Source organism: Anoplopoma fimbria, chromosome 1 (assembly GCF_027596085.1).
Source record: "Anoplopoma fimbria isolate UVic2021 breed Golden Eagle Sablefish chromosome 1, Afim_UVic_2022, whole genome shotgun sequence".
Taxonomy (NCBI): domain Eukaryota; kingdom Metazoa; phylum Chordata; class Actinopteri; order Perciformes; family Anoplopomatidae; genus Anoplopoma; species Anoplopoma fimbria.
Genome location: NC_072449.1, coordinates 21,679,529 through 21,702,770, shown reverse-complemented (window position 1 = coordinate 21,702,770; position 23,242 = coordinate 21,679,529). Strand labels below are relative to the sequence as shown.

Here is a 23,242-nt window from a genome sequence, read left to right as displayed (position 1 = left end):
GGAGACATCAATGTGCTGAATTGTTACCTGCCATATTGTACATTACTCACCATTTTTTCAAATTGAAGCTTGGAGAAGCTTGATTCAAAGGACCAAGAAGATAATTTAGTAGGATATAGTACCACTTGATTTTTCATCATATTTAAATACTTTTGGGCCAAATAATGTTAACATTTAAACAGAATATAGTATAACTAACATTTATTTCTATAAACAGAAAGATAATGAAGTATTGTCTCACACTTGTTAAAAAGGTTAATAAGGTCTATGTGAGTGTTCTTAAATGTGGATATACAAGCATTTAATTATCTTTTCTCCTAGTGTTGAATGGAGGGATTGATAGAATGAGTAACCCATCTCTTTGGTCTCATGTGGGAAAATGGTCCACTCCGAAATCCATTCCAGGTTTTTACTTATGCCACTAGTCCCACACTAGTAGTACTCATTTGAAAAGGCACAGTGCTTGATGTAGTGGTGGGATCTTGCCCACACCAGTGAAGTTGTTGGGACATTGTCTTTCCTTGAAACCACGCTGCTGGGACTATCACTGACTTACATCACATCCGGCCCGATGCCATGGACATTCAGAGCCTGAAGCACTACTTTTCTGGTGAAAGTGGCAATATTTTGTGAGGAAGCTGACAACGTGGTTTCAAAACCTGAAACTGAATTGGAAGAAGTAAGTAGACCTGTGATGCTTGTTGTGATTCATAAAGACATTACTTTGAGAAAAACAGTGACATTATATCTCACAAGGTGCATTATTAACTGAAAAAAACCTGTTTCCTGGCACTTAACTGTTAACTTTTCTGACTATGGCAATCTGCATACAGTTAACTGTCACTTTAAATACTGTTGGCAGGATACTGTATACAGTATCCAAGCAAATGTTCACCTGTTAAACCTGTGTGCCTGGACACAGCTCTGTAATATAGAAAGTGATGTCATTTCAGTCCTTATCTTTTTTGTACCCCTCTAGGTAAGCCACAGACAATCAGGCTCAAAACATTTTCTTATTCTTTGATCATTTTACAACCACAAACTGCCTGAACTGATGTGATCAGGTTTATGTCTTTCTCATGTACATTGCTTTTGTTCTACTAGAAGCAATAATGAATCTGTGTGGTTGATAAAGCATTTTCTGCTGCATGCATTTCACATTTTGGTGATCCTTCCCATTGTGCTTTAACGACAGAGATTTGCAGCAGGGCAGCATAACAAAGGCCTTTATTAAACTCAGCCGGCAGCCCTCGAAGAGAGAAAGAGATGGGGCAATCCCCCGTCCAAGAGCATGGTCCTTGGGGATTTTTTGATTTGATTTGAGTGGTTGTGTGGAGCTTCCCGGGTGTGAAAGACAAAGAGATTTAAAGAGACAGAGAGCTGGTGTGACAATGACTGAAATGCACCACAAAAAACCCAACAGTGACTCTCCATCTTTGCTCCTGCCTGATAAACTTAACAGAGTGTTGTCAACATCTAAAACAAGGAGGGTCTTTGTCAGGCAGAGTTGTTGAAGCTTATTTGTAAATTGATACAGGCATAAAGGCCTCAGGTCCAAACTCACTCACTTCTGTACGCGCAGTTTGCAGTTGTTGATTGAACTTTCTCATGAGATGAGGCCGATATTTGTTTTCACCTGCTTTCAACTATAACACTGAGTAGCTTTTCCATAACACACCCACATGCACTGTAGAGGCTGTGCGTGTGTGTGTGTGCAAGAATGCATCAGCCGTTAAGTGCCTCCCTTGTTATTATGTGACCAGAAGTATTGTGAACTGTGTATCGGCTTGCTGGTGTAGGGTTGTAGGAGTTGGAACATGACTCTTTGTGGGTGCTGTGATCCCTCATAAATAATTGAAGATTTTCGGCGGAAAGTAATGGAGGAGGACTGAGGAGGAACACTTTGGGATTTAATGAACCAAATTGCATTTGCGATATGTATATATTTATTGTGTGTGTGTGTGTGTGTGTGTGTGTGTGTGTGTGTGTGTGTGTGTGTGTGTGTGTGTGTGTGTGTGTGTGTGAAAATGAATGTGTAAAAATAAAAAAAATACCATGCTGTGACTTTGTGCTACTGTATTTCGGAGGCCAATCACACAACTGAGTCTAAAACCTGAGAGTAAAAGTAAAGGATAGGAACAGGAGGCAGAGATTAGGAGGTGTCTCTGCTTGAAATAGAGCCAAAGGTTTGACTCATGACCTTACAGCCCCTCAATTTCACAGCAAAGCAAGACGACCCCACCACGTATACCTTCTACCACACACATGTGCACAGAGCAGGACACATGAAAGTTAGAATAAGATTGAGCTCCCAAAGTGTTCAAAACATGTTGTATACTTGATATTCTAGCTATGGAGACCGGATTTTCCACTAAAATGGATGAATGTCTAATCAATGGCACATTTTGAATTTATTAATATTTCAGGATGTAGTAGAAAATGTTCTGACACGTTATAATTCTCTTTTCTAAACTTCTTATCTTAGGTGTTTCATTTTTAAACATAAGTGTTCTCAAGGTATCTATTTCAGCTTTAAATCTAGACACAAATTTTGACAGTACAGTTTGGTCACACAGCACTTTTGAAGTGCAAATTTCTTTGTTTGCACCACTTTTACAACTCCATAATGTTGCAGCGTCTGTTGACAACCTCAGATAGCCTCAGTGCCCCCTCGTAACAACTCTGACCCCTCAGTAACCTCGCTGCCTCAAGGTTCGCTCTGTTTCCTTATCAGGTCAAAGGCTCCATGAAACAACACAGGCTAGACAATTTAGATGTTACAACTTCCTCTTCCTTCCTCTTAGCCTGGTGAAAATGCATTATATCTGTTTTGTAGAGCTGAAATGATAAGTAAATCTATCTGCAGCCATTTGATAATCGGTTCATTGTTTAAACTTTTTCAAGCAAAATTGACAAATAATCTCTAGTTCCAGTTTCTCAAATGTGAGGATTTTCAGCTTTCTTTGGTCATGTATAATTATGATTTGAATCAATTTGGGCTGTGAATTATCGGTCAGACAAAACAATCTATTTGAAGATTTTGAATCACAAGAAAAATAACCTTTATTTCATAGAAAGCATTTCCAAGTATTAAGCAATGTTCAATAATCCCAATATTTACCCATGACTTAAAATGCCTTTTACCTCTAGTCCCCTATACACCCCATTACTTTTATACATCAATGGTTTGATGGTTTTGGAAACCTGTCTAGCCATCAACATACCAAGACTGTTTACTCTCTCTTCAGATAACTGCTTAACAGGCAATTACAAGCTACTCATTGACTCTGTAGAACAGCAAGGTGGTGCACTGGCTGAATGACATTAGGATCCTCATCCATCCCAGCTGAAGGGAAGGGAGAATTATAGGAAGCAACATAACTGGGTTGGATATAAGCTTAACAAAAAGGCATAAGCATTGAGACAGTTGCAGATTTAAAAATAAATTATTATTATTATTATTATATTGAATCATAGTTACTAATCACTCAGCATGTATCCCAGCTGGTCACATGCAAAATAATAACCATTGTATATCTCATTAATCATGTCTTAATAGAGTGCTCTTTGGCATGTGTCAGTATGGGTTGACAGATGCTGCTCTCTTTGTGTCTGTGTGCCATGGGAGGGGCGTTGTTACGAACAAACATGCTTATATGAGGGGTTATTTGTTCCATGGCATATGTGCCATGAATATTAAACAGCCACATAAAAATGATTATGGTTCAAACCTGAGTCTTGTGTTTATAGTTATGCTTAATGATTACAACTTTGCAGGTGCTGCAGTTCTATTATTATTCAACTGTCTCACACATAAAGAAACAAAATATGATAATTACAGGTGATGCATTTGATGAAATTAGGGATCCACAATCTTGAAAAGAAAAATACATTGTATTTTTTGGTATATTGCCCTTCATTCATGTTGTCATGTTTTTTTCTATATTATTTCCCCTAAAGTTAAAGGGTGCAATATATAGGCCACTGCCAATGGTGTATGAAATAGAAATGGATGCTATCCTGTTAGATCAAATGTGTGTTTTACATCCAGAAAAGTCAGGAAATGCGGTAGTTCTAATATGCTGCATCCACATATTTCAGATGGTTTTACTTTTGTTTATTTTAAATATCTACGACAACAAAACGTTTAACTTGGTGGCATCCTCTGCCTATTTCCTGTCAGGGCTTGACGTAGAGGGGCTCATCAGGCATTCTGGCAGTGAAACATTTATTTATAAACTGCTTTCTGTCCCAGTTGCCTGAAAGTCTGGAAAGAGCAGACTGCATTCCCCTGAGGTTTGGCCCTCTTGGTTACTAGTGTTACACACAGTCAGAAGAGCAAAGTCGTTTTACTATCTCACCTTGAACATGCACTGACACACACACAGCGCCCACAGCCAGGTTAGCCTAGCTTAGCATAACGACTGGAAACAGGGTGAATTTGCTAGCCTGGCTCTATCCAAAGTGAACAAAATCCACCTGTCATCAACTTTTAAGCTCATTTCAACTTAGCTTATTTGTTGTTTGTTTGATTTGTACAAAACACTGTCTCCTGGTTGCATGGCAACCTCACATTGCTGACAAGACGCAATGCAGTCACTGCTCCCAGCCAAGTAATGGTCCCACACATTACACTCTGCAAAACCACAATGTGTCATATTTTTTACATTTTGTACTCATTAAACAAAGCAGAATTAACATGTTAATTGGTTGCATTTTTGGAGGCTGGTAGTTGTATTTTATTACCTTTGACTGCCAAAGAATCTAGCTGTTTTCCCTTCTTTCCACTATGCTAAGCTAGGCTAACAAGCTGCTGACTGTGTAGCTTAATAGTTAATGGACAGATATGTGACTGGTACCAATCTTCCCATCTAACTCTTGACAACATTGCACATATCCCAAAATCTCCAACTATCCTTTTTTTATTTAGTAATTTTATTATTCTGATGATCGAACTTGGCCTTCACTGGTGAATACCAACCCACTTTTAAATATGTAGTAATTTCCTTTGGTTCAATAATAACCATTTTTTTGTTTTGTTTGCGACAGTATAAAAAAAAGAATAACCATGGAATGAGATGATACATTTTGTTGCACCACTATTATAGACACTGTATGATCTCTTATGATATTTGCTGTGTAACTTGCAGTTACGTGCAGTATCCGGGAAACTTACCAACTTGTACATTCTGGTAACTTCTTTATGCCATAGGACTTCAGTGTTTATGGTGGATTCATATAATCTAGCTGTAACGGGACCTGACATGCCATTAAAGCTGCTCAAACAGTGTCTCTCATCTACCTCGACTCCTATTTCTAATATGGGCTCTGTTATGAAAACAAACAGTAATTTAGAAACATTATTCTGTAATCAAGCAGTAAGCCTCAAGGGGCCGTGCTCTACAGTGAGTTCGCAGCAGCAGAGAGGCGTTGCAGGCGTAAGGTGAAGCAGAGTTTAATGACTATGAAGAAAAGCCTCTGATGACTTTTTATGCTTGTAACATGAAGGCAACACCAAAGTTTTCAAACTTTACACACTGCAAATATTTTACTGTTAAACAGAAATTAGGATAGTAAGTGAAAACTTTATTTGGTTCTCTGCCAAAGCACAACCAGAAAGCATAAAGGATGATCAGAAATATTTGCTCTAAGAGTCATATAGATCTTTTCTTCTTTTCTTTTTTACTGTTTCCCTTTGTACACTTTCACATTTGTGTTTTTCTCCATGTCTTGACTGTAAAAGTGAATCTTTTGGCTTCCAACTCAACTACTTGCAACAGAACCAACTTTGAATCCCCCGAGTGCAACTTTAATAACCAATAATTTAATATTACTGATGATAAAAAGGGCTATTCTAATATTATTCAAAGGAACATATCTTTTACATTGCTTATCTAATCTACAACTATAGTAAGAGAGCAGAGATTCATTGCATTATAAAACAAACTGGTACTATAATACATTAATGCTACAGTTCAATGTTGACGGAGTCCTGCACTGAATGCACACACTAATTCGCCATGACATTGGTGTCATATTAACAGAATGAGTGGGTCTTTGTCCATATAGACTGTCAAAGACATCACAAATGTTGTAATTCTGGGTTTTAAAGTGAGGTGGTGGCAGGGTCACAGGAAAGTACTTTCATCTCAAAGATAGTTAACCCTTGAGCTCTACGTGTTCCACCAGACAGTCACCTCTACTCGGGTCAGCCGGCACCAGACGCCAATAACTCTCACAGAGGCTCCGAGCCTTTCCGGATCTACACATCTCCTGCGGATGTGTGTGTGTGTGTGTGTGTGTGTGTGTGTGTGTGTGTGTGTGTGTGTGTGTGTGTGTGTGTGTGTGTGTGTGTGTGTGTGTGTGTGTGTGTGTGTGTGTGTGTGTGTGTGTGTGTGTGTTTGTAGCGGGATGCAGTAAATCAGAGAAAGACAGATGAGCAACAGGTGGGGAAAGACTAAGCGGTCAAACTGGCAGTAGGTGGTAGGAATGAAAAGTGATCAGGACAATAGTTGTAAATTGGGAATCCGGGAATAATGGCCAGGGGAAACAAAAGGAAGATGAATAAGAACACATGGCGTAAGATATATAAATTAAATAAGGGTACAATAAGAAGGAAAACAAGTACTAGATAGAGGTACGGGAAATTGTGGGATGGCAGTTTGGTAAAGAGGAGGATCAGATCATTTTAAAAAGAGCCTGGCACATTGGTAGGTTAAATAGCTATAACCTTTCACTTTAATACAATTCATTCAATTACATTCTGATTTTGATCAGACAAAAAATGACACATTTAAAAAAAGAATGGAAACACTTATACTACATGTTGAGGCATGGAAAGGGTGGTGATGCTGCCACTAACAAAAAAGGATACATTTTCAAATAAAAGCAAAACTAAGTAACTAAGTAAAACTGGATTATAATTTTTATAATTTTACAAACTGTCACAAGATGAGGTTTAACTGCAGTAGAGGGAAAGTTTTTGTTGTAAATCCCTCTATACTTTTTGCCTTTCCCCCTGAAAGTCTCTCTGTTCAGAAAGGAAGCAAATTATTTTTCCTTCTCCTATTAATGTAACTAGTTTTCTTCTTATAATTTGCATCTTGGGCAGTTTATCTTGAGAATTGTGAGTTGGCTCATAGTAGAAGACAACAGATGTTTTTATTTTTTTTATATATTGTAGAACATGTTTAATAACATTACAATTAACATTCATTCAACTCCTGTAACATGTTTGGACACACAGTTAAACTCTCTTCTCCTCTATAGGTCATCCAATTGTTCGTCCTCCCCCGTCCCTCCACCTCCCACCATGAGCTCCTGGGTTGTGAACAGGAAAGGAGAGCCACAGTACCGCCGGCACTTCCTGACAGACAACAGCACCTTTCATGGTAAATACAGTATAAAACCAACACACGCACACAAACACACGCACACACGCACACATGCTTAAACTATTAATAAATGTTGACACAGAATCAGTCGCTCTCTCAGTCTCTCTCTTGGGACAGAATGATGTGGCGACTGTATGAGAATATTCTCTGATAACTGTACGTCATGGGAATGAACAGTAGAGGGAGACTCGTCTCCATTATTGTTCCTCAAACACTGTTTTATATTGCAGACAGTACAGTCAAGATTCAGTCCTGTGACATCAACAAAATCTCATTACTGGTACACAAAAGCTCAACCCCAATCACTGTGTGACATGAATGAAAATCTGTCCACAGGACATTATTCAGACAGGATGTGGTTTTAAAAATACAAAACATACATGTTTTCCACAAGGGTGATTCCTACATATTAGAACTCATACAGTGGAGAGTTGAAGAAAAAAGACAAACCGGCATATGTAAGAGGATTTGCATACTGTTCTTCTACTAAACCTCTGCATGCATCGGCTTGAGTACCCTGACACATGTATGCATAACTGTTTCTACCAGTTTGTTATATGATTCAATGAACCACAGCAAATAGGGCATTTGTCGTTCTCCTTAAAGCTGACATTAATCCAGACATCAATTTGAACATGATTTATGAGTTTCGAGGCAGTCAGGCTGCACACACTGACAGATTCGCCAGACAAATCCATTATAAATCTCTGATCTCGGTCTGCTTTTTTGGCTGTCGCACCTTCAGCAGACAGATCACTTAAAGCCTCATCTTGACTCACTATAGCCAGTGTCCACATTCCACCCCTACACGCTGTGTACAAGTGTGTACTTTTAGCTTGTCAGCGAACCACACAGAAATCAGGCCTGCTTCACTCTGCTGTGGATGATCGATTGACCAGATTGATGCAGAGAGTAAACACAGGTGTCTGCTTCCTCTTTGTTTATGCTTACAAATAAGGATATGATCATTTATGGGAATTTCACAGATTTTGTCCCTTTGCAAATATGTTTCTCCATGTCTAAGTTGACTTTTCCTTGATAATCTGTGATTAATTTATGTTGTTAGAATGAATACAGTGCATTAATTTCATAAAGTCCCACAAAGGTGAGCTACCTTAACCCCCTCAAATCCATTTTCTTACAAGAACATATTCTGATGCTAATCTAGTCACCTACATTTAGTATATCCAGGCTGCTCAAAGGTATAAAAGGAGCAGAGACAGAACATAGAGGGAATTAATTGTCTGTAGTATCTTCACCAAACTTAAGATCCTGATCTCTGTCTGTATTCCCCCCTTGTATCCGTGATAGTTTGTCCTTTATTGTCAGTCAGAACCATTCTGAAAACATCTGCGTCTTGCCCTTTTTTCCTGTCAATTTTCCACATGAAACTGCTTCACTTTGCCTCTTTCCCTTCCTCCCAGTTGTTTCCACTCTTTTTTAAAAAATGACAGATTGGCTGATGGTTTTTGTTTGGACATGGTACATAAATCAGTGTAAGAAAGGGGATGAGGGGAGGGGATGTGGGGGGGGAGCTGTCTGTGATCAGCCAGGTGTGGATGAAAAGAGGTTTACAACTTTAATCAAAGTGAGCAACCACTGGAAAGCCTCATGTAGCCTACTTGCAAATACACAGCTTACACCGAGTGCACACATACAAGAAAGACCCTCAAGCTCCCATCATTTAACTGAGGGTGACAGTGGTGGTCAGACATGTCTTTTTGTTCCTCCAGACAGCACTTATTGATTTGGTAACCTCTGCCTCTGGCTCTCAGTGTTTGAACACACAACTGTGTGTGCGTGCTTGTGTGTGCTGCTGAGTGTGCTTGGTCAATCCATAATTGTCTCCTGAAATCCTAAATGAAATGGCTTTAGCGTTGACCAATGAGCATGACTAATCCGGAAGCTCTACATTGACCAAAACTTTCATTAAGGAATTGACTCAACTAAGATACACTTGAGGCTGGACATACACGTGCACACACACCTACACACACACAGACACAATTTAGAAGCCAGACATCGTGCGCTCTCAGTCTCTCTCTTCCTCTCTCTTGGGACAAGGGGCCCCAGTATGCGCACTGCAGAGCAGACCCTCATGTTCCATTTTTTCCAGCTGCGTCTCCGAAGAAGCACAAAACGTGAAACACACCGAGAGCGTAAAGTGGGTCAAAGCGCTGGCATCCCTGCGCAATGGTGACTGTTTAGGATACACACCGAGGAGTGGCTGATCACAAACAAACAAACAAACAAACAAACAAACAAACAAACAAACAAACAAACAAACGTTTGTGACACGAGCTCGGAGACGGGGAGGCTGTGGCGTAGTGGAGAGCAAGGTAGTTCTCCAATCAGAGGGTCGGTGGTTCGATACCCGGCTTCTGCAGTCGATGTGTCCTTGGGCAAGACACTTAACCCCAAGTTGCTCCCGAAGGCTTGCCATCGGTGTGGACTGGATGTTGCATGAATGTTAGTTAGAGTCTGATGGTGGCACCTTGCATGGTAGCCTGTCATCAGTGTGTGAATGGGTGAATGATATGTAATATACTACTGACTGTAAGTCGCTTTGGATAAAAGCGTCTGCTAAATGACTGTAATGTAATGTAATGTAATGAGATCGGTTTGGTCGGAATCCAAACTGTCGCCACACAGCTGAACCAGACTGTCGGGGCAAAGCTGATGAAATGCCCCAAAATGTGCAACTCTGGCGGTTAAGCCACTGCTCTGTGCGCTATCATTCATTTACGCTCAGTCCACGCATTGGCTCATCTCTTGCTTATTAACAACCACTCTCCGTCGGTCCAACGAGCGTGTGGGAAATCAGCTTATCGCTTTGCCTCTGTGTTGCGGCTGGTGAGAGGAGAGGATGTGGATGTGAGAGGCTTGATGGTGCATGTGTGAACCCACTGCACAGTTCCAACAGGGGAGGCAGATGCCGAGGAGCAATTTGTTTCTGGGCTCGTTTTTAGTCCAACAAAAGTGACACTTCATCATCATTGCGCATTTCATGTGAACGTCCAATCATCATGGAGAAATGGACTAGTCAGGCATGGTTTCATGGTTTTTCGAACCGCTGCATTAAGAGATAAATAAGATGTCCAAAACGCATGGAGGGACCTTGTGAGATCAACAACTCGAGTCCTAAATGGCAGAACTTGAAATTTGCAGAAATCTCAGTCTGGAGAAGGGTAAGTTATAATTTTGATTTCTTTTTCCCGTTTGGTTATTTCATCTTTCAGTCACATATGGACAGAAATACTGTGTGGGGGCATGCATCCCTTTGGATGCCTATAGTATCCTATAAATTGCAAGCAAGCTGAAGTCCATGCGTAATTTATCCATTGCGCTTGTTTTTGTGGAAAAAATGTAATTACAAGGCTGCTACAAACACCTGAGAAATGAATCTTAATTGAGCATTGTCAATTTGCATGAAGGCTTTATTGTGTAATAATTAATGTCATCGACATTTGGGGTACAAAACGTTCAAATTATGTTTTTCTTTAATGTGAATTTAATTTATAATCTGGTTTTGTCAGTTTATATGAAAGCTCTTGATGAAGAGCGTCATTGTATTGGGTAACTGTCCCTCAAAATGCCCCTGTGTTTTTGTCACTAGGGGGCAGGAAAAAGCCTCTTAATTTGTGGATTTGACAAGACTTGCTCTGCCCTCAGACCATATAGCAGCACATAGGGGTTAAAGAGCCAGTTCTTCACCATACAGCATGCTCTGCACTGGTCACAGAAATCCCCAACATGTTTATGGGTTCTGTGCCTAAGAGACTGACAGACCACATAGCATTACCACATGCCAAAACGTCAGCAGCAATAGCAACCCCTTGAAACCCACAAAGGCCATGTTGAGCACCACACAATATGACAACATTGAGGTCCCAACTGTCCCCTTTGCTCTCCCCTGCACACTGTCAAAAATATGGTGCATCCCTGGCACTTAGAAAGCATGCAGTGTCAAGCTGTCAGTTTTCACCCCTACAGCGCTTGCTTTTCTTGATCTATGTGAGCGTTGGGGTGTGAAAGGGAGGTTCCTGCTTTCTTCAATGGCCAGGAGGGCTGCCTCTTCATTCATTTTGGCAACACTTGTGCTTAGAAGAGTTGCATGGCACCACAAGCCCTCGCTGAGAGAGGAAAGGAGAGAAAATGATGGAGGGAGGAATGTTTGGAGGCACATGCATGGCTGCTAATCTCCTCCACATGGAGGAAATGGCTTTTCCATGTAAAATGTGTTTTTCCTCATGTGTCTCTCCTGTACTGATGATGATGATGATGATGAATCTCAGCATGCTACCCCTTTTGTCGCTGCCTCTTCCTTTCTGTCGCTCCAGGGCAGAGAAACAGCTAACATACATGAGGGGGAGGAACACACTCTCATCCTTTCAGCTCTTGTCTTCTTTTTTGTTATTTTCAATCCCCTTTCCTTTCCTCTCCTAAATACTTAATTTATACTGATGGATTTGTGTTGAATATGAGCATTGAAAGCCGTAATGTACCAAAAGGCAGACACAGAATGTCAGATAGCTCCTGATTTATGATTTACTCAAGTCAAATTTAGGAACATTTCTCAAAGTAAGTTGTAATGAGGTAGTACCAGAACATTTCAATGAATACTCCTCTACTCTCCTTAAGACAAGGTGTCAAACCTCAATACGTTTAGTGACTGAAATGTGTCTGTAGCACAAAGTAATGAAAACTGTCAAATGCCAAAAGCTGGTGTTGAACATCCAAACTCGTAGTTCCTAAATTAAATAAAAAATCTTGCCAATTTTAGACTTTCAGAACCATTTCAGAAAATACAAATGTTTTTTTACACTTGATGCTAAAGAATAACTGTATCTACCTGCCTATTGACTTACTGGCACATCACATTTGTTTTTGCATCAAGTATGGCTGTAAATGTGAAACGTCAACTTCCAAAACCTACTGGGAGGATATCGTCTCTATCAGGCTGCATGTCTTTATACCTGTCTAGGCAAGAAATAAAAAGCAAATTATAAATAACCACCTGCTTTTATTTTATTTACCTCCCTCCATTCCCTCAACGGATAATAAGATACCCAGAAGCTTGGTCTACTTTCAGGATTTTCCTGTGTCCCTAAATAATGCACCAGAAAAGCAGCTACAGTACAGCTTCTCGCCAACATTCGTAGCAATTTGCATGGCACATCTGCTGCCAAAGATACTGTATCTCAATCTACTCATAGTCATCCAGGCTGGTTAAGGGAGGAAGAAAGACAAAGCTTGAACATTGCATGAACATCAATACACACCCTCGCCCCGACCACTACCAACTCACCCACCCACACATAGATTCACACACACCCACACACACACACACACACACACACACACACACACACACACACACACACACACACACACACACACACACACACACACACACACACACACAATCAAGCTTCAGTTCCCTCCTTTGATGTCAGTGCTGAACTCCTCCAGTTGGGGAGCCCCCAGTTGCATCTTTGGTGAATGTATTATCATGCTGCAGTTGTCATGTGTTTATTTTCATTCCGGTGTCGCTACACTCTGCACCCTGGGGGGACCTGGGAACCCATTTGTAGCACTGGCTGGTTTGAGCGCTGCCTTGGGTGCTCTTAATCAGACGAAGTGAGTGACTGTGTGTGTTTGCCCTCTTTTCGCTCATCATTTCCCTCTGTATCAAACCTTTTATATTGCTAATAACAGGGTACACCAAAGTATTTTTGATTTCTTCCATGCAGGTACTGTGAAATTAGTTGGCTTAAAAAGGTATTTACATTTGAAGTAGTCCCCCTATGGGTGTGAATATGTAAGACTCACCAGCATTATGCTGCTTTAAAATGAAGTAGTGAGGAAACATTGCCAATGATAAGCTGCCATTTTCATCATCATGGATTAACCGCTATTACTAGTCAAAGCAGCTGTTTATCAGATTCATTAATAACTTCATGTTATTCACGATGTATGCAGTATATTGGTAGTTTGTCAGGAATTACAAGAAAAAGAACCAAAGAAACCCGAAACAAATAGAGCTCACATCAGTAATGATAATGTGCTACCATGTTGCTGTTAAGCAGGTACAATATGAACCATGTTCACAGTGTTGGTTTAGCATGTTACCAGTATAGCTGAGGCTGGTGTTTTTCTTTAGTTGAAAACCAAATAATGAAATTTGAAAAGGAAATTTTGACAAGGTGATGGCCCTAGATAAAAAGCCAGGAGATTCAATTTAATAGAATGAGACATGGATGTCTGTTCAAAACTTAAAGCTGTAGAAATCCATCCAATATTTGTCGCGATGTTTCAATAAAAAACTAGAAAGTGAACCTCATTGTTGTGTTAGAGGAATAGTCAGAGGATCACCAAAGTCTTATGACTTTATAGAGATGCAAAAAATGTCCCGGGCCTGGCATCTTAACTTTTAAACCACAGGTGTCAACCTGCCTACATTTTCCTTACAAGTGACCTCTTGTGGTTGTGTGAATGATGACTGTTGTCTTTCAACAGAAAAAGCAGAAGTGACATTTAAGTACTCACAAGCCTCTTAAGGGGGACTTTGGGTGGTTAGATTGACAGATGTTGTATTCCAAGCAGTGTCAAAGTTATTTTCTTATAACCATTACCGCCGATTTTTCCTTGATCGACAAATGGAGATTTCAGAATCAGAATGAATCACATTTCAGAATCACACTGGTTGAATTGTTTGCCTTTGTTTCCATTCTTTGGACTACACTCTCCCTGTTTATTCTCATTGACTAAAAAAATCATCCAACGAATGACATTGTTGCTTAGTGTTTAGCTCCCCCTTCTGTGTGCAGTCTGCATGTTATATCTGCCTTCATGCAGGTTTCCTCTGTGTTTCCTTCCAATGACACACATCAGATTCCAGCTGTCCCACTCGTATGAGTGTCTGTCTATCTGTGTTAGCCCTGACTGACAACTGATTTAGGCTGGCCCTCCACCTATAATGCATGCTGGCAAAGGCTCCTTGCCAACACGACCCTGAACAGAATCAAGCAAGCAGACAAAATGAAAAAATTTCACTTCATTATTAGTTCATTATGTATGATTGTTATGCTTGAATAAATATGACCACCCAGTAGTCACTTTGCTGGCCGTCACACTGGTGGAGCAGGTGATGTAGTTTGGATTTTGCCAAGGCTCAAGCTCAATACTGTCACAAATCTGCTACAGGCTTTAGTCCATCCATCATGCAGCCTGATTTCCCCACACATCTATCCCGGAGTCATCAAGCTGAAGCTGTGCGCCTGACTAATTTAATTTCATAAGCTGTTGAAGGTCCCCAGAGGATCAGGGAAACCTGATGATGTAACCCCAAATTCAGAAATATATCTAAGAAGAAGATGTGATGAGACAAATGGAAAATGACACGTCGTCCATGAAACATACAAAACTGAAGTTAGAGCGTCATAGTTTGAAGCGCAGGGTCACCATCCATGCGTCTGTATTTGAGGGTTGGCAGTAAGAACATGTTGCGTGAGATTGCTTTAGATTCCCACTGGATATATATTCACTTGTTCCATGATAAGATTAGATGTGCATGGTTGCTTAAATTGCCAATTTTGTTGTTCATGCCCATTTGTATTTGTATCTGAATATAGCTTGCCATTGAGCCCTTTTTACGGAAAACAAAGCTCCATAAAGTTTTCTGTCAGTCAAATGATATTCTCTTTTTCTTTAATGGTATTTCGTTATTCTCATAGAATGGGCTCTCCCTGGTTTGGTGATCCAGTACATGGAATTATCAGTAGGCTACACATAGTGGAACGTGGGCGAAGAGGATTTCCCCCTCAGGAGGGCAAAGCCTGTGAGAAATGGAATAGATTTAGTTCATGATGGACAGATGGACAACACACACACATCCCACAGGTCAACCCATTAAATTGTACTTTTAGTAGTGTATTATCATGAATGTTATGTCATCGTTCTTATCCCCATATCCCACTGGCAGAGACACACATCTGCTGCACTCCACTTTTCATAATCACGCCATAAACTACACAACAATGCTAGAGCTGATGTTAAATGCTGAATTTAAGTCAGTGCATCAGGGTAGCATGTTGGCAGCGCACGGACACAGCAGCACATCTTCTGAGAGACCGCAAACATCAGAGAGAGGTAGATGGGAAGAGCAGGAAGGGGGAGTGGAGAACAGATGACCAGGAGAAAGGTGGAAACGTGTGTGTGTGTTTGCCAGAGAAGACTGTCAGTTGAAGGTGCCGACACAGATCAGAGGACTGTACAAAGGAGGATGAATAGCAGGAGTTTTGGTGTGATTGTTTGTTCTCTTGAGCGTGGAGGCTTGTCTGAAGCCAGTCTGGAGTGTCTGTCAAGTCCAATGTGAGGAGAACCAAAAGTATTTTTTCTTTTTAAGTTTTTAGCTACAGCTGGAGTGCATTTCACACTGGGACTGAGCCGAGGAGGACTCCTACTGGCTCCTTATTGTCTGCAGAGAAAATGGAGGAAATTAGTTTTGGTTCCACTGCATTGTCTGCTAATAAAGTTCGATCCACTTTTATTTATGGTCCTGCTGAAAAATCGGCTGTATTAACAGTGGCGACACTCCTGGCGCGTAACGTCTACCATATTGGTGGCACCGTGGCTGTACCACAGAAATGCAGGCTTATACAAATTGGTAAGTCTGTGTGTGTTTGTGTGTCTGTTTGTGAGTCTAGACACTTTAACTCGGTGTGACTTAGAGAAAGAAAACCATTAAAACTAACAAACATAAGATATTGCATTTCTACACCTCTCAACACTTAAATTGATATATCATACACACGTGGACAAAATTGTTGGTACCCTTCCGTTAAAGAAAGAAAAACCCACAATGGTCACTGAAATAACTTGAAACTGACTAAAGTAATAATAAATAAATAAATATTGAAAATTAACTAATAAAAATCAGACATTGCTTTTGAATTGTGGTTCAACAGAATAATTTAAAAAAACAAACTAATGAAAAGGGCCTGGACAAAAATGATGGTACCCCTAGAAAAGATTGAAAATAATTAGACCAAAAGGACATAAACTAAGGTGTGTCCTCTAATTAGCATCACAGGTGTCTTCAAACTTGTAATCAGTCAGTCTGCCTGTTTAAAGGGTGAAAAGTAGTCACTGTGCTGTTTGGTATCATGGTTTGTACCACACAGAACATGGACCACAGAAAGCTAAGGAGAGAGTTGTCTCAGGAGATTAGAAAGAAAATTATAGACAAGCATGTTAAAGGTAAAGGCTATAAGACCATCTCCAAGCAGCTTGATGTTCCTGTGACTACAGTTTCACATATTATTCAGAAGTTTAAGGTCCACGGGACTGTAGCCAACCTCCCTGGACGTGGCCGCAAGAGGAAAATTGATGACAAAATGAAGAGACGGAAAATACGAATGGTAACCAAAGAGCCCAGAACAACTTCCAAAGAGATTAGAGGTGAACTCCAAGGTCAAGGTCCATCAGTGTCAGATCGCACCATCCGTCGCTGTTTGAGCCAAAGTGGACTTCATGGAAGACGACCGAGGAGGACACCACTGTTGAAAGCAAATCATAAAAAGCGAGACTGGAATTTGACAAAATGCATATTGACAAGCCACAAAGCTTCTGGGAGAATGTCCTTTGGACAGATGAGACAAAACTGGAGCATTTTGGCAAGTCACATCAGCTCTCTGTTCACAGATGCAAAAATGAAGCATACAAAGAAAATAACACTGTACCTACTGTGAAACATGGAGGAGGCTCGGTTATGTTCTGGGGCTGCTTTGCTACATCTGGCACAGGGTGTCTTGAATCTGTGCAGGGTACAATGAAATCTCAAGACTATCAAGGCATTCTGGAGCGAAATGTGCTGCCCAGTGTCAGAAAGCTTGGTCTCAGTCGCAGGTCATGGGTCCTCCAACAGGATAATGACCCAAAACACACAGCTAAAAACACCCAAGAATGGCTAAGAGCAAAACATTGGACTATTCTGAAGTGGCCTTCAGTGACCATTGTGGGTTTTTCTTTCTTTAACGGAAGGGTTCCAACAATTTTGTCCACGTGTGTATGTAAAAACATCCTGTCCTTATGTTTTTCTTATTGTGCAGGTTATCTTCTACATTCTAAATGTGTGTGTGTGTGTGTGTGTGTGTGTGTGTGTGTGTGTGTGTGTGTGTGTGTGTGTGTGTGTGTGTGTGTGTGTGTGTGTGTGTGTGAGTTGACAAACATACTGCATATTGAACATTCTGCTTGCTGGTGCTATTTATTGCACAGGAAAAGAGCTCATGTTTATGTATCAGAATATCCCCAGGACGATCAAAATGCTCACTTTCCGCTACCATAACTTTGAACCTGTAAAGCTTGTCTTAATGAGACGTTGCTCATGCAGGAGAAGATTTTTCTTGTGTGTTGATTTCCCTGCGTTTTACCATTCATCAGAGCAATAATAATGTGTAAATGTCATTAATTTTGTCCTGTGGACAGTTAGTCAACCAAATCTGAGTCACATCTTGAATAAACTTCAGCACACAGAACAAACCTTCAGGTCATGAGAGCTAACAGAGCAGTGAGTCAAGAATCACGATGCCATGTCTCCATTCAGACAATTTTATTTTGGTTCGATTGCCGTGCTTGTGTTTAATCAACAGTCGGACCGGCTTGGATAGTTCGGCTGGTGATGCCTTATGTCACATGAATAGTGCATGAAGGATCTGGCAGATGGTGCTGAATATGAATTTATGTAGTAATGAATAATTTATGCTAAATCTTTGTTGGTCCATTCGAGTCATAACCCTCTGACCAAACAGATATCACGCAGAGCTGTTGAAATATCACTCCTGACTGATAATAATCTCACAGTAAGAAGGATACAGAGATTGCTGAGAGGAATCTCTCATCATCATCACATCATGTTAGGATAAAAAGATGACAGTTTAAATTGAAAATGGGGAATGGAAACTGCTGTGGATGCTGTTGTTTACTTTCCCGGCCTCACCGTCATTGTATGGATCTAAGCGAGGACGGGCTTTGTTCATCAGGTTATCATAGAGTCATCTCCATCACCTACCCGATTAAAATATGTTTGAATTGCCTGGGCCTCTGTGGCAAGACAAAGCTTTGATGTGCTCTCTCGGCTCTGCACCAATAGAGATGATGAGTTTTAGCACACGCACATAAATGCGCACATCAAGACAAACACAGCGACAAAAGGTAGAGGTGGGACAGAGAAAAAAGACATTCTACATATTTTACTCTCTTACCTAGCTAAAAATCACATTTATTATTATAAATACTTTGGTTGACTTTGTCTTTTATGTGAGGCTGCAAGGAGAGAAATGGAAAAGCAGAGATATTGTAGCCACTGATAGTGAAGTGAAGTGAAGAGCGATAACCTAGATATAAATGCCAGGTGGGGTTAAGAAGACGTTCAATTCATTTTTTTGATGTCCAAAAAGATACCAGAACTGCAAGTTTAAACTAAACTGTACATTTAATCCTCACGCTCAGATGGTTTGAACATTAATGCTTGAAGGAAAATGGGACAATAGATGGGAGTGAAGATGTGAAGGGCACTCACTGATCCTTTGATTCAGCCAGCCTTTGGAGAGCCACTTACAGTTCTCATCTTTGATTACGAGACAGCTCCCTTCTCCTGGGCAGATATTAATCCTGCTTTCTCTTCTCCTTGGGTATCTTGCTTCGCCATCTTTAGTTTCAATAGGTTTGAGGTTTGACTCTTAATGGTCGTTATCATAGCTGATGGAGAGTGAAGTGACTGGAGAGTGCCTGCAGAAATGTCAACGAGTACCAAAGACAGATATACGACTGGAGAATAAAAAAGGAGAACCAACAATAAAGACTATCCTTCTTTTAAGTTGTTTCAAAACAAAGGAAAAAACAAAAAGATGATGAATTGATACCTGTACATGTCAGTCCTCTATTTCTGGAGAGCTTTGCATGTTGGCTGTTGAGCTGGATGAAAATAAAGCAGTCTTCTGTATTCCCTTTTAGCTTTTTCTTGACTGCCTCTTGGAAATAACTCTAACATATTTCGACTCCACTGGATTTGTGGGAGAATGTGCATGCACTCTCTAGTGATGGTGAATAGCACTTATTCACTTTGGGCCTGATTTATGTTGTTACTTATGTAAGCACGAGAAAAGTGATGTAGGTTTGTGTTGTCTGAGTCATTGATTTCTTTTTTTTTTTTTTTTTAGCTTGAAACAGTTTGAGATCAAAGATCCCAGAAAAAAATGCCTGTTCACTGGAGCAGAGACTGTGGATGTGATCAATACTACAGTAAACCCATGTCTGACAGTGACCACCATTGAATTCCAGTGCTAATGAAACCTTGAATTTCAGAAGTGGCTTTTTTAGATAAATAATTCAAAACGACCTATTTTCTTGTTTCTGATTAATTCTCTTTCCCTCAGTCTTCAGTGTTCCATTATTTTCCGCAGCTCTGAAGAGTTGTCACAATGCTATATATTACTTGCCCATGCATTTTGAGCAGATAGGAGTTTGTATTGATACCTACAATGTGATTAATGATCTAATCATTTAAATGATAGCGACTTAAGAGCAAAAGTTATCTTCCATCTCAACGTAGAATATATACTGTAATATATGAAGAATATTAACTTTTACTCTTCACCAGTATTGTCAATCTTTACCAGCCACTAGTAGGTACTGGTAGGAAATCATAGTGCCAGATAAGGAATGAAGTGTTTTTTTGTTCATAATGTACATAATTATAAAGAAATTATATTACAATTTAGCATGCTTTTCCTGATCCACTGTCATCTGCAAAGACCAGACAAAACCTATTTGTTTATTGTCTATGATCATTAGAAGTACAACAGACAGAAGTTGCAAATTGTGACCTTCCAAGGGTGCTTCTAATGAGTTTTAAAAGTATTGAGTTAATTTTAGTTGCTCTGTTTTATTTGCCCAAAGTGGCCTTTTAGTGCCTAAAACCTTATATTTTGTTTACATGGCTGGTTGTTTCTCTTCCCACGTACTCCATTGTTTGATCAACATGGCAAGTTGCATGACCCTTATGATGCATTTACCATGCACCTTGTGAGATAACACAACGGGGCTCAGGGCCATGTGCTTATGCTTGTATGAGTTTAATAATCGAGAATAAAATTTGTGTCATTGCTAAGCCTATCCTCAGGACAGATAGTATTCTGTTAAGTATTCTTGAATATGTTTTATGGATCTGGAGAGGTTTGACTTAACTTGTCGTTGAGGATAATCAGACATGTCATCTCAGAAAATGCCTCTTACATATCGTTACATATCGTACAGGTAGAGTCTTTAATTGACAAGCATCTAACCAACGGCAGTGTGCTAAAGAAAGCCCTTGAACTCTCAGCAGCTCCAAAGTGGAGGCTGTAAAGCCGACAGCTCTATTGAGGTAATTATTGACGCTGGGCGATGTGGAAGAAAATCAAATATCATGATATCTTTTACCAAGTACCCCAATGTCAATATTGCGATGGTGTTGTAGGTAGGAGAATTGGTGCTTTCATAAAATATTTACACAATGAGATTTTTGATAAGTAATCATCAGTTATGTGGATATAAGGACTGGATATAATGTGATTAATGGCAGAAAAAAAACCGACTAGAACAGTCACAGTCACATATCACAATGTTGATATAATATTTATATATTGCATATTAGCTAGTATATATTGGATCTTACTTCTCTATTGTGACTGGAAACAATTTTGATAGATAACAATGGCTTATCAGATTTAACTCATCTTCTTAAATGATTGAAGTGAATTTGTACAATGGTCTCAGGCATTTTTCTCCTCAACTATATATGTTTATGTTCTTTCACTGCAGTAACTAAACACACACAAGCTCCAACGTGATCTCATCCCCACTCGTCATAATTTCCTTCTCACTTTTTACTCACTATAATGATGCAGGGTGCACTGAATTCTTCACAGCCAAGGTTGGATTGAGTAAATGATATTGATTAAATATGAACATGTACTTTTATGAACTGGTAACAATGTTATTCTTTGAGCTCTTTATTTACTGTTAAGAATAATTACAGGCTATATGTGTGTACTAACATATGTGGAAATGAAGACATATTGCATGTATACACTAAAACACACACACACACACACACACACACACACACACACACACACACACACACACACACACACACACACACACACACACACACACACACACACACACACAAGCACATACACAGACTTGCATGCACATACTCTACTAATGAGGATGGAAATCCCGCCATCTCTCTGTTGTCATCCCTGTCTGTATCCCTGCCATCGGCTGTCACAGAAAGTACAAAGTTTGAAGTCTTGTCTTTTATCCTTTCTTCAAACTGGACAGTGCCAGGCAGTCAAGCAAACAAACACAAAGTCACTTCTCACCATCATTTCAGTCACTGTGTATTCCTCTTCAGAACACTCCACCATTATTTTCCTTCTTATTTCCAATTCAAGTGTCTTTAATTGAACCATCGCCCTTAGATGACTAGAAATGAAGTTTACTTTTAAGAGTGTATTATTTAGACTGGATACTGTAGCACAACAATGCATTGCAGGAACAGGAAGTATGGCGTCATCAGCTTGGGAAAATGTCAAACACCAGTTTGCAAACAGCACGTGGGTGTGTCAGTGTTGAAGCTGATGGGGCAAAGACTTTTATAATTACATTATTTAAAACAGCCGTGATGCAACTTGCTACCAAACATTTAATTCAACCTGCTTAAAGGGTACATTTACTTAAATTACAAAACAAACAATACCGAGATTTTCTCACTTACCCCTACTGTACTTCTATCTAGTCATGCAGATAGTTTTGAATGAATATGCGCAAGTGTTTGATATTTGTCAGATGCAATAGCAACATTTAATTCCAAAATCTGTGTCTCTGTTACTCCGGATGATCCACAAACCTCCAATAGATAGATTCGATTGGGACTAATTTCTACCAAATAAAAAGTTCCAATGCAAACTGAGGTTTGTGGATAAGCCAGCGTAGCAGGGACAATGATTATGGAAAGATATTTTGCCTTTGAATCTTTAAATGTATTTTTTCGACGCAAACTTAATCACAATCACCTCTGTTGTACTGGCAAAGAGGCTGAAAATCCAATCACATAAAACCAAAACAATCTGCAGAGGCAAGTAGAAAAGTATGATGTTTTTTTTGTTTTTGTATGGGTAAACCCATCTCTTAAATCGTCTTAGCAAGATTAAAACAATTTGACTACGTTTTAGGCAGCCTCAGCTCCCACCTGCCTCAGCATGATGTGTAGTTTTCTTCTTGAGCAGTCTTCAGGCTCTCTGTGAAACTCAGAAGAGAGAGACACACATCAGCTCTGTCTCTCTCTCTGGGAAAGCTCTCTCTTTCTTCCTTCTCTCCATTGCTTTCAGTAGCAGGTCAGTGGGAAACAGAAAGACAGCCCTGTGTGTCCATACAGCAGCATCTCTGTTGCAGTTTGGACTCTGACCCACATCAGCTGCTGGCTGCTTCGCTAATTGTGCAACTCTGACACTTTGCCTTACTTCCTCCTGAGAAAAGACAAGTTAAGCCAGACACCTGTCCCCTTTGTGTCTTAATATAGTGGTCCACTGACCCCAGTGTTTGTGTTTGTGCATTTTCTTCCGCAGTGGAGCGATGCATGAGTGTGATGCAGTCCGGGACTCAAATGGTGAAGCTGAAAGCAGGATCCAAAGGGCTGGTGAGACTTTTCTACCTGGATGATCATCGCTCCTGCATTCGCTGGAAGCCCTCACGCAAGAGTGAGAAGGCCAAGAGTGAGTATGCATGGGCACACATAC

General features: G+C 40.1%; 1 protein-coding gene across 1 annotated transcript in view; it reads left to right on the top strand.

Moving 5' to 3' along the window:
- Positions 1-15,484: 15,484 nt before the first annotated feature.
- plch1 (phospholipase C, eta 1) overlaps positions 15,485-23,242 on the top strand; it is a 38,876-nt gene continuing 31,118 nt past the window's right edge. Inside the window, exons 1-2 of the mRNA XM_054606115.1 lie at positions 15,485-15,545; positions 23,072-23,218. Of these exons, the coding sequence (XP_054462090.1) occupies positions 15,485-15,545; positions 23,072-23,218 (208 nt within the window). The remainder of the gene's footprint in view (positions 15,546-23,071; positions 23,219-23,242) is intronic.